This window comes from Colossoma macropomum, unplaced genomic scaffold, assembly GCF_904425465.1.
Source record: "Colossoma macropomum unplaced genomic scaffold, Colossoma_macropomum, whole genome shotgun sequence".
Taxonomy (NCBI): Eukaryota; Metazoa; Chordata; class Actinopteri; order Characiformes; family Serrasalmidae; genus Colossoma; species Colossoma macropomum.
In genome coordinates this window covers 353919-365956 of record NW_023495386.1, presented here as the reverse complement: position 1 = coordinate 365956, position 12038 = coordinate 353919, and the positions used below count along the sequence as shown (strand labels likewise).

The following is a 12038-nucleotide window of genomic DNA, read 5'->3' as shown; positions in this document are numbered from 1 at the left end:
CTCCCAACATACCTGATTCAGCTATTCTGGACTGGGTTTCCTGAGAGCATCTTAGCACAGAGATTACTGTTAAATGGTAGCGTGAGCATCACAAAATGTACAGGCCAGTGTTCTGACAGTTCTGTGAGCTTCTGCCTGAAGGCTGTCAAGTTGTCACCAACGTTGGTGTTTGCAACAGCCACAAGCTTTCCTAATCAAGCATATATATTACAATATTACAAATGGGTGATTTTTTTTCTTTACATGTCATACCATTTAAGACAATGCATATATTGAAGGAACTTCTCCTTAATATGGAATAGCTTTCCATGTTAAATTTTTCCAGCCACTGCACAGAGAAATGCAAATGCAAACGGTTTTGCATTTGATTTTGAATTATGTCTTAAATAATGCACACTCGCATGGTTAATGCAATTGTAAATACACTATTTAAATAGCATTTTTAAATTTTCTTCTGCCTGTAGCTGGAAGGCCAGACCTCCCCTCATAGCTGGACTGATGTAGGACTGTGGAACAGGGAGAAGATGGGGTGGCAGTGAAGACTGAGAAAACTTCGTCCTGGAAACAGAAGGTGACGATGTGAATTTGTAGGCCATTAGATTGGAAGACAAGAGGGGTTTCAGACACTTTCCTCCCCCCAAACCTTGATTATTAAATAACTTCAGTTCAGACCGTGCCATCAGCATGTGGCACGCTTGAGGTAGTGGGGACAACTCTGAGAACTTGGGGGAGTTCCATGTGTCTTCTGCCTGTAGCTAGAAGGCCAGACCCCTATTTGAGCTAGGCGTAATGTGCTAAGCTTTGTATGGTTTGGTAGAGAAATTGAGCCTAGACAGAAAAGAGGCCTAGTTAAGTTGATCCTTTGTATGGTGCTTGGAGTGAGTAGTTTTGCTATTAAGGTAGTAAAATGAGAAAAAAAAGAGCAGATGAATTTGATTCACTATAATGTCTTGGTGGCATGGTGGTCTGCTGCTTAACAGACATCCAGTTCTGAACCCATTGAGTAAGCTGAGGTTGACAAGGAAAAACTACCAGTTAGAAAGAAACCTTGAGAGAAGCCAGAATTCGACAGAGAAACCCATCTTCCTCTGGTCGTCACTGGGTTGTGAAGATTCTCTTAAACATAGCAGGTAAAGGGATTTGATCAGAGTGAAGCAAAATTTATCCTCCTGGATGGAATTAACATGAAACAGGAATGGCTGTTAGAAGGTAGTTGCTGCGTATGGGAGTTGATGGTGTTATGACAGAGGCAGCTGGATGATGCTCTGGTCACTGCAGGAGGTAGTTTGGCATGGACTATCCTGTAGGCAACTACACGTTGTTCAGTTATGATGTTGGATGAGAAACACTAGCTTTAAATTTAGGCCCCCAAAAGGCCAGCAATGGCAAAAGGATATGGCTCCCTGGGATTGAGGGCTGAATGGGAGGAGAGAATGAAGTCAATAGCAAGAAGGAAGTCAAATCAGCAGTGGCAAAGGATCATCTGAAATGACTGAGAGAGAGGTAGGTACCTGGGGGCACAGGCAGCATTTTCACAAATTAACCAATATTAATCCAGTCTGAAGGAAAAAGGAAAAAATGGAGCTGAGTCAAGATGTAGCTGGTCCAAGTTGTAGATGATCCAAGGTGAAGCCAAGGTAAGACAGAATTGCAGTTGCAGAGTTGCAGAGCTAACTGTGTTGGAGCTGATCCGAGACGAAGCTGGTCTGAAATGAAGCTCATCTGACAAGAAGCAGAGTTAAGCAAGAAATGGGTAGCAGAACTGAGTTGTGTTGAAGCTGATCAGAGATGGAGCTGGTCTGAGATGGAGCTAAGTGGAGTCTGAAGTGAGTTGCAGAGCTCACTGTACTGGAGCTAATCCAAGATGGAGCTGATCCGAGATGGAGCTGACCTGAGATGGAGTAGATCCGAGATCCGAGATGGAGCTGAGTGGAATCATAACTGAGTTGCAGAGGCAAACTGGAGCTGAACCAAGATAGGAATGAGATGGAGGCATGAGGGTGAGGGAAGAAAGGGGTGGGAAGAAGGCAGGATGAAAGGGGCAGGGAAGGATGTGGGATGAAGAAGCAGAAGAGGACATGGGATGAAATGGGCAGTGGAGGATGCGGGATGAAAGAGGGGAGGATGAAGGAAGAAAAGGGTGCGAGAGAGATGAGCGATGAAAAGATGAAGAAAGGACTGGGATGAGAAGGGATGAGGTGGGATGAAAAAGGGCCAGGGTGGGATGAAAATGAGTGGAACTAGGAAGACAAAAGGGTCTGAGAGTAAGGGGGGTGTGGGGGTGGTGACGTTGCCATGTGGAATAAGCATCAGCGCAGTCATCTTGTAGGGCGAGCCTCAACGTGGTGGCATCATCAAGCGATTTGCACAGCAGCGTGAGCTGAGGCTCGAGCAATGGCCGCAGAGAGCAAGTTTTGTTTACCTTTGGTGGAGCTGAAAAAGAGTGAATTAAGTCAGCACAGGTGACGCGATTCATCCATCAGGTGCATGGTTGCAGTCCAGTCAGGGGTGCAGTTTGGACGAGACTTGCAGGGGGCCGAGGGTAGGAGCAGAGGAGCGTGATCCGCCGACGTTTGAGAATGCCGCAGCCACACTGGAAGAGCTGAAATTGGCACACAGTGGGAGGGTCCTACTGAGGCCACACTAGCCAGGGCAGCAGGTATGATGAAAAAGGATTTCAATGGGATCTTGATTTGTCTGTATGTGCAGAAGTAGCAGGCACGTGGCCGAGGGGAATTCAGGAGAGAGAGTCGAGGTCTGTGGCAGTGTGGCTCATAGCTGCACTGGCGTCTCACAACTGACTGCAAAAACTTTGTCACGAGAAAGGAAGGTGAAGGTGTGAATTTATAGGGTGTTAGATTGGAAGAAGGAGTTTCAGGGATGTTCCTCCCCTCAAACTACAGTTATTACATAACTACATTTCATTCAGAAATTGATTCCTGCAATACATTCCAAAAAAGTTGGGACAGGGCAATTCAAAATTAGAAATGTCTACAGTGCATAATATAATAAAAAATTAAGGGAATTTAGAGAAATCTCTGTGAGTAAAGCACAAGGCCAAAAAAACAAAAACAAAAAAAAGCAACCTAATGCCCGTAGCCTTTGGCCCCTTAGATGGCACTGCATTAACAACCAACACGTTGTGATGGATATAACCACATGGAACACGCTGTCAATAAATATTGTTCACTGTTGTATCCACAAATGCAAGTTAAGACTGCATTCTGCACACTGAAAGCCTTATGTCAACATTATCTAGAAATGTGCTCAAGCTCATTTGAAACTGATGCATAGTGGAAACATGCAATGTGGTCTGACAAGTCAACCTTTCAGATTGTTTCTGGAGATAACAGTTGTTTTTCCTGTGGCCAAAGAAAAAAATGACCATCCAGATTGTCACTAGCGTAAAGTTAAAAAGCCTGAGTCTGTCATGGCATGGAGGCTATTATTTTGGCGCAATATAATTTGCCTTTAGGCACTGTCTTTTTCAGGGACATCCATGCTTATTTCAACATGACCAAGCCAAGCTACATGTTACAACAGCATGGCTGCATAATCAGAGTGTGCACGTGCTAGACTGACCTGCCTGCAGTCCAGACCTGTCTCCAATTGAAAATGTATGTCTTATTAAGCTGTTGTAATGACAACAAAGACTGAAGAAAATTTTCACTTTCAAAACCGGATCATCTGTGCCTTTAGTCTCTAAATGATTTTTTGAAGTGCTGTTAAAAGGAAAGGTGATGTAACACAGTGTTACATGTAAACATGTTCCTGAATTTTTTGGAACAGGTTTCAGGCATGAAATTTGGAATGAGTGCATATTTTCAAAAAACAATGAAATTCATAAAACATCAAATACTGTGCTTTTAGTTCTGTTTTAATTTAATACAGATCAAACAAAATTTACAAATCACTACTTTCTGTTTTTATTAGCTTTTTATATGCTGTCCCAACATTTTTTTGAAATTGGGCTTTATATTAAAATTAATACATCTCTAATTTAGGTAAGATACTCATACTAAGGCCTATAAACTAGCCAAATAAACTGTTCCAAACAATGATGCCTCCCATCTGAAATCAATAACTTTTTGTTTTCTTTTATGCTTGGAGCAGCGGTCCCCAGTTGTCTCCTATTTATAAATGACTGATTCTCAGCAAGGCAGTGATATCAGCAGTGGTATGGTGCTGTGTGTTGTGTTGGTAAAGGCACAGCAGCATTACTCGTGTTGATTTAAGAGGCTTTTAAAACCTTTAAAATGTTTTATGTCTTTTTGTGCTGAAATTGTTGGCATTACTGCAGAATGACAAAAAACACTAAAAAATCACTTGATAGAATTACAAACTATTCTGAGGTTTGAATTTGGCAGAAAATGTCAATGTTTATGGAAGAAATACTATTATTATATAAAACGTTTATTATTAAATAAATGCTATTAACATAATTATTATTACTATCAAAATATTTAATATTATTAGAATTAAAACTAATAGGAAATTAACGTGCATAGTCATTTTGAATGTGGTTGGTTTTTCATGTGGTCAATTCTCCTAAAAAATAATTTATCAAAACCGGAAGAATCTTCTACTCAAAAATAAACATCTTTTTGTTTAACATACCTGAGTCTGCACCAATATAGTTTGCAAACAAGTAAGCCAGTAGCTTCAATGAAGATTTCTGGTATAGTCCAACCACAGTTTCATTTAGTGGATCCTTGTTCTTTACGAGCCAGTTGTTGATGTTGTAGTCTACAGTGCCAGCATAGTGAACCAGGGCAAAGTGAGCCTCTGCCTTGCCCTTTACGATCCTTGGTTTCTGGAAGTTGCTGGATTTCCCTAGGTGGTTGTCATAAAGCTTTGCTTTGAAGGTGGCATCTGTGGCTTTGGGGAACATGCATTCCTCTTCAAGGATGGACATGATACCCATGGGCTGAAAAAATATGAACTGGGTATGTCAGTGGTGATCTCAAACATAATATTTCTACACAAAATCATAGCACAAAGAGTAAAACTACAGTATGGATGCTTCAAGCCTCTGAAATTACTAATGACTCACCTTCTCAATCAGGTCAATACAGGCCTGCAAATCCATGCCAAAGTCAATGAATTCCCACTCTATACCTTCTTTCTTGTACTCCTCTTGTTCCAGCACAAACATGTGATGGTTGAAAAATTGTTGCAGTTTCTCATTCGTAAAGTTAATGCAGAGCTGCTCAAAGGTGTTAAACTGTAAATGAATTAATAAATTACATGATTTTAGAACTTCTTATATGTCATTTGAGTACACAATATGATAATTTACCTAGACAGTACATTTTAAACAGACTACATGAGAGTGACAGCCCAGAATTACAACCACCCTAAAATTTCCAAGCTTTTACTTCCTTTTTGCTCAAATTTAGTCTGGCTTTTCCAGCACAGTATATATTTCCACTATACTCATTTTACATAAATTAAACCTGTTAATTTTGTATTTGTAAGAGTTCAGGTAGCATGGCTGCAATATACAGAATGCTTAAATCATACATTATTACATGGCAACAACATACAATAGCTATACATGTAGCTAAATAACTATAAACATTTTTGAGAGCAAACTGTGTTTTCTAGGCACTCACATCAAAAATCTCAAAGCCAGCAATGTCCAGTACACCAATGAAGTACTGCCGTGGTTGCTTTGTTTCCAGGGACTGGTTGATTCTTGCTACCATCCAGACGAACATTTTCTCATACACGGCTTTGGACAGGGCGCCAACAGCATAATACACCTGAAAGAACCAACATATTCATAGTTAAAAGAGATTAACTATACAGGATTGTACATGTTGAATGATTGTAAAGTGTTTTACCTGTTGGACATTTTGTCCTTTGGTCACCCACTCATTTCCTACTTTCACCCGTGGATGACACAAACCCTTAAGAAGCTCAGCAGAGTTCAGGCCCATTAAATAGGCAGCTTTGTCTGCATCTGGAAAGTTGTGACTCAGTATTTAAAGATTACATATGACGGGTAAGATGGTCTGTTATTATTTGTCTGCTTAAATTTGTGCTCACTCTTGTGAAATGCTTTTTACCTTCAGTTCCATCAGGTTCCGCCTGCTCTTCACGCTGCTTCTGCTTGAATTTCATATTACCATAGTGCATAATAGCTCCAGTTAGTTTGTACACTGAATTTTTTTCCTCTTGTGTGAAGCCTAGTACATCAAAAGCATTCTGTAAATGAAACATTTGAAGGAAATATTAGTGGCCTTCTAGCCCTGAGCATTGAAAAAAGGTAAATAAAATAAATCCAATGTTAGCAAGATTTTTCATCCTATATAAGGTTGTGTCTTTCAAACGGACAGGCAGAGCCATAGTTTCTAAGGGGTTAAGATTAGGATTAGTGCAGATGAAGTAAAATATTTGAAGTACATTAAGGAAGAGAATACTTTTATGCAATTATTGTTAATTAATCTAGTTAGGTGCCTCCAACCCAGTTTCCATTCAGTTGTGCTCAAAACTAGAGACTTACATCTGTTGCCATTAACTCATCAGCATCATTGATAGAAGCAACTGTAGTTTCTCCCTGAGAGATGAATGCATAGTCATAGGGGTTTTGTGTCACCAGTAGCATCTCTATTGGACATAAAGAGGTGATTTATCTTCGTGTAAATAAATACATTGATTTCAATGTTGTGCATCTTTATTTAGTATATATACTAACCAAGTATCTCAGGTTTCTTGTTTGACAAGATTTGATAGAAAATGTGATAGTCTCTCTCTGCCTTGAGCTGAAAGATCACACGAGACTTTTCCAGAAGATCTTAACAATAAAAATAAAACAAACTATGTTGAATTTTCCAGTAAATGCTTCCAACTACATGATACATTTACACACTTTCTAATATTCACCAATTTCCCATCTTTATCCAATGTACGCAGTTTATTTGGTGAAGTACAGCAGCCAGCATGATTTGGTAATAAGCTGAAAAAGACTTGCTTTCTTTGAGATGCAACTATAGGCTACAGTTCATAGATTCATATATTCATACAGTTCATATTAGTCTATAGTTTCTGGCCCTGAATAAAACAAACCCCAAGTATCATTTAGAAAAATCACCTTCAGTATGAATACCACTTGTCTGATATACTGTGAATGAAATGTGAAGTCTATTGACTGTTTCTTATATACATTTTATATCAAAATGAGAGGAAAACACATTGAGTTTTTATACAAACTGTAAAATAAGATGACATTTTAAATAGGTCATCTGAATGCATTTAAGTCATAACAAAAATGAAACTAAAATAAGTATAATATAATTCTGGAGGGGTGAAAAATAACACACATGTTTCAATGTCAGCTGATGCCAGTTTCCCTCTGGTATCAAAGTGGATTCTGATGAACTTACCCTGAGGGGAAAGATTAACAACAGAAAAGCTTTAAGATTTTAAATTTAAACATTTGGATTAGTGCATGTATATTGGTTTATTGTAGACTAGTGCATGTATGTTGGTAAACACTCCCTCACAAATCTGGAAGAATTATCATTTCTGATAGTCTTGGCATTGCCAAAAGCCTCCAGTGCAGGGTTAGCTTGGATGATTTGATCTTCCAGAGTCCCCTAGAAAATGTAAGCATAGCCGTTAAATTGTACAAGAAATCATGAAATTATTATTTTGTACATGCACCTTTCTAGACAATAATAGGTTTTATATAATATTTAATATTTGTTAGTAGTAGTCAGTGTAACATAACTATCCTTTTGTGATTGTTATGATAAATGAAAACCTTATTTTGAGCAGCTGCATCCTTCTTTGTGCCACTTGCTGCAATGCTGGCAAAGTACTGAATGACTCTCTTGGTGTTTACGGTCTTCCCAGCACCAGATTCTCCACTGTAATCCAAGTAAAAAGGATGTTGGGAACAATTTATAAATAATGTTCGTTAATTAGCACTCACCTACACAGTAGCAAATATACTGTTGTTGTTACTGTTGTTGTTTCCTAGTTAAGAGTGTGTATATGTGTTTTGCTTGTGTTTATGTGTTGAGCTGTAGGTTCTTTGGTGTGGGCTCTTAGTCACCACAGGGAGTTCTATGGCTGGGGGTGACTTCCCCGCTACTTCATGCTTCTGTATGTGCCTTTTCTGCTAGTTCAAATAAAGATCACTTCTTGTAGTGGGAATCAATGCCTTTCTCATGTTTACTTCTTTGCCAAAATACTACAATATAACTGGTACATTGACTTTTTAACTGTATGCATATCAACTGAAATATTATAACATACAACAGTAAAGTTTTACAGTTTGTTATTCTCGCCATACGTCAAATACCCTAGTCAAGTGAGATTATTAATAAAGAAGAGTGTTTTGTGGAATGTTAGCTTATGTGAGTTACCGGCATTGTTCTAGAGCTTAAGCAAACTGGGCTATTAAATTTAATCAAGTATCTAAACACATCATACATGCCTACATGTGAAATCAGCTTAAAGCTCTACACCACAGCAAAATCATTCACCTACTTTCTTCTTGCCTCAGAGCAGGTCTATTTAAGACATGTAGGAAGTATATGTTAACAATGCTCCTTTTGTGCATAACCGCTATATAGCTCATGAGCGATACCAGGGGCGGGCTTACAGAGCTTAAGCCCTGAATGTTGCTAGCAAAAATCTTTTTTCACCAGTCACAAGGCATGCCCTTTGCACTCTCAATCAAACCCTTTGTCAAATAAAAATGTTCAGAACCCGATACGTTTTGTCCTATGAACATTCTTCTCTCGAATATCACTGGATCCTCTGAATTACTAGGTCGTTAAAGAGTTGAAATATGAGTATTGCTACTTGTAAGCTAATGCTACTGCACACTGAATTGACATCATTAGCCTGGCAGCCTCCTTAAGCACGCTTTGTCAGTGTACATTTCCATGTACAGACTGAGGGCAGATGAAAAGAATACAGAACAAAAGAAGCAGGTTCTTTGTTCTTCATCTGATACTCACTGAAACACGATAGCTCTTGCCGTTTTGTTTGTAGCTTGATTTGAAAAGCTTTACAAACTTACCTGCACTCAGGCTAATTCAGTACAGATTCAGCTTAATATTACTGCTGACCCCCTGGTAAGCTGATTTAGGCTCTCAAAATATCCTAATTATTATCCTAATCAACTTTTTTCGTTCCACCTTAAATGTGCGGCAGTTACATTCTGAACTGCTGCGGCATTTAAGGTGGAACGGGAAAAATCGAACAAACAGCCAGCAAAAAAGAAGCTTGGAGGGTTGAAAGGCATGGCATGAAAAAGGCATGGCATGGCATATTTCCGCTTGACAGCTAAGTAACATTAACTTATTTTTGCTGTTTCACAGAACCAACAGGTCAGTATTTTGTCTCGTTTGCTAATGTTTGTGATAGCTAGCTAGTCACAGCTGCTGCTCCAAGGTGGAACATTCAAACAAGAAGCTGGCGAGAAAGAAGCTAAATTCAAATTAGTATTTTTTGATGAGGAGTTTTAGCCTATCAAAATATTCTATCCAGAGGTTTTATTTATGGGTATACTTTAATTTATGGGTAAATGTGCGCTACAGTAGAACATTTCGATAAGGTAGCACAACTTGTCAGAGCACCGCCACAGCCTGCCTTAGTTTCTTGTAGCTTTGTGACATCACATTGATGCACAGTAGCTTTAGCTCACATGTAGCAATATTAGTATTAAGGCTCTTTAATAACCTTGTAATTCAGAGGATCCAGTGGTATTCAGGAGAAAAATGTATACAGGACAAAACGTATCGGGTTCTGAACATTTTTATTTAACACAGGGTGCGACAGAGACATTTTTCGAAAACCCTATTCATTCTGGCCATAGAGAAATGGAGCTTAGACCTGGAGTTCCTAACATGGGCATAACAAGGATTACAGAATGACACATGACTACAGTAGTCCATGGAAACAGTTTGCGAACACAGATGCTTTGAGCTACACAGATGGGGTTTCGGGTGTAGTTGCGTGCAAAAATGTGTCACAACGCATTTCATAACACAACATAAGCGCAAGCTGCATTCTAAGCATTACAGCAAAGGGTGGTATAACGACAGCCAAGACTGTCCAAGCGATCTTCTGCCGGTGTGCCGTGGTAGACCAGCAGGTGAGACTCACGCAAAGATGGCTTAAATAGACTTAAAAATATGATACATTATTGCCTTTCCATTACAGGAGACGAGGTAAATCAGCTCACTCTTCTCTACTTGTCCACGTTTAGCTGTTGAGGCTATTGGAATAACAGTAGATCCCTCTCTGATTTGTCCTCTATCTCACCCTTCAGTACTGCTTGTTTTAAACATCACAGTAACACAAGAACACAGGGCACGTTTGTTGAGAAGGACCGAGCGTTTGCAATGCACTGGTCGAGCGCTGTCATTTGCGTTTGTATGATTCTGGCCTTAGCTTTCACTTCTTGTCAGTGTAAGTTCCTTGTTGCTACCTCTAATTTGCTTGGCTGCAAACGATGAAACTGCCGCTCGCTTCCTGAACTAAGCATCAACACAATGAAAGCAGGCTTCATAATAAGAGTGTTTGTATAAACAAACACAGAAAATAACTGCAGCAGAATAGATAATCCAGAATAAACTGGATTAATTTTAAAATTAACTAATGCCTTCCGGGTTTCTCAAACGCCAGAGGGTGCTCCCGAGCGAGTCCAAAATGAATGTGTTAGATAGAGCATTAGAGCAAAATCATAGTTTATAAATGCTTAAACATTTTTAACGTGAAAGAATACAATCATTTCGTGAACACCGAATAGCACAAAACATTTAAACACCGCTATTATATTTTTGAACACTTTTAAACTCGAGTTATAGGAATTTAAAGCGGTGCCTATGTCCATGACGTCAGTGAGAGTGAAGAGCCAAGGAGCTGCTCCACTCGCCAACCAATCAGCGCTCAGTAGCAGTAATGCTAACGGCCTTGCTGCTCAAAACCCATTTGCTGTACAAAAAAAGGAAACATATAGGTAAGTTTTATTTGCTTTTTAGTACAGTAAATCCTTCTACTTTCTAAAATTAAAGGAAAGTCCTGGGCAAGTGATTAAAAAGCATTTTAACTTTTCGTTTTAGCGTTTTAGCTCTATTTACTCACATTCATTGAGGCCTTGCTCACGGGCGCCCTTTTTTGCAGTCATGTGCTGACCTCAGCCTTGTGACTTTTTAGTGTTTGACAGTTTCTCATTGCAGATTAAATGTATCTGGAATCCACCTCAGTGATTACATGCAAATAAGAAAATGTCTACAGTGGTGCTACGGATGCTGACGACCCAGCACGCCCCCCTGCTGGGATGTGCATGTGTTTAGCTTTTTGCCACTTCAACTAGTTTATTGTTATCAAGCTAACATGGCTTATCTATCATTTTGGTTATAGTTATTTTCACTTCCATCAATTTATCACTATATGGATGTTAGCTGATGTTACTGTACTTTGATAGCTGTAAAAGAGCTTTTCCATGAATCAATAATGTCCTTTATTTAGTTTGGACTCCCACATTGTTGTATGTTTGGCTCTCCAACAGCTCTGGACACATCCTCAAATTTCAATCTTGGCAACTATGACACAGATACAGTGACACACCTTTCTGTGGTGAGCTGAAGTGATAGGAATGGCAGTGTTTCTGAGGTTAGTAACTGTCTGTAAAGCAATAGCGGAACTTATTTTACCCAGCATTTATGCACTTCTGTTTCTTGTCAAAAGGGCCTGTTCTCCTCACTGCAAGTTCTCTGAAAAAACGCGTGGCAACGGCTTTGAAAACAGCTTGCAGTCTTAAGTTTCTCCAGCAGGGAGATCACAACGCAAATCACCATGATGATTGACATCTAGCTACAACCAGAAGAAGCTCATGAACGCGTGTGCACGTCTATTATAACGACAGGTAGTTTATTGGGTTATTCAGTATTGTATTGTTTAATATGTGGTTTTATTTAATATTTTCATGCAATAGTTAATGCGCAAAAAGCACATACAGTAAAAATACAACTGAAACTAGGTGAAAGCTAATTTCATTTGTTTCGCTGCAGCGG

The 12038-nt window shown here is 39.3% G+C and overlaps 1 protein-coding gene and 1 long non-coding RNA gene across 5 annotated transcripts in view; one reads left to right on the top strand and one right to left on the bottom strand.

Moving 5' to 3' along the window:
- Positions 1 to 12038, bottom strand: part of LOC118801963 (myosin-7-like) — a 46224-nt gene that overhangs the window by 18774 nt on the left and 15412 nt on the right. For all 4 annotated transcript variants that reach the window (XM_036562374.1, XM_036562376.1, XM_036562377.1 and 1 more), the window contains 10 exons: positions 7769 to 7874; positions 7509 to 7601; positions 7326 to 7389; positions 6701 to 6799; positions 6509 to 6612; positions 6072 to 6210; positions 5847 to 5965; positions 5616 to 5765; positions 5054 to 5224; positions 4618 to 4927 (listed from right to left, as the gene is read on the bottom strand). In XM_036562374.1, the coding sequence (XP_036418267.1) occupies positions 4618 to 4927; positions 5054 to 5224; positions 5616 to 5765; positions 5847 to 5965; positions 6072 to 6210; positions 6509 to 6612; positions 6701 to 6799; positions 7326 to 7389; positions 7509 to 7601; positions 7769 to 7874 (1355 nt within the window). The remainder of the gene's footprint in view (positions 1 to 4617; positions 4928 to 5053; positions 5225 to 5615; positions 5766 to 5846; positions 5966 to 6071; positions 6211 to 6508; positions 6613 to 6700; positions 6800 to 7325; positions 7390 to 7508; positions 7602 to 7768; positions 7875 to 12038) is intronic.
- On the top strand, positions 9923 to 11815 carry LOC118801964. Its single transcript, XR_005006600.1, has 3 exons — positions 9923 to 10114; positions 11534 to 11637; positions 11713 to 11815. It is a non-coding gene; the product is annotated as an uncharacterized LOC118801964 (long non-coding RNA).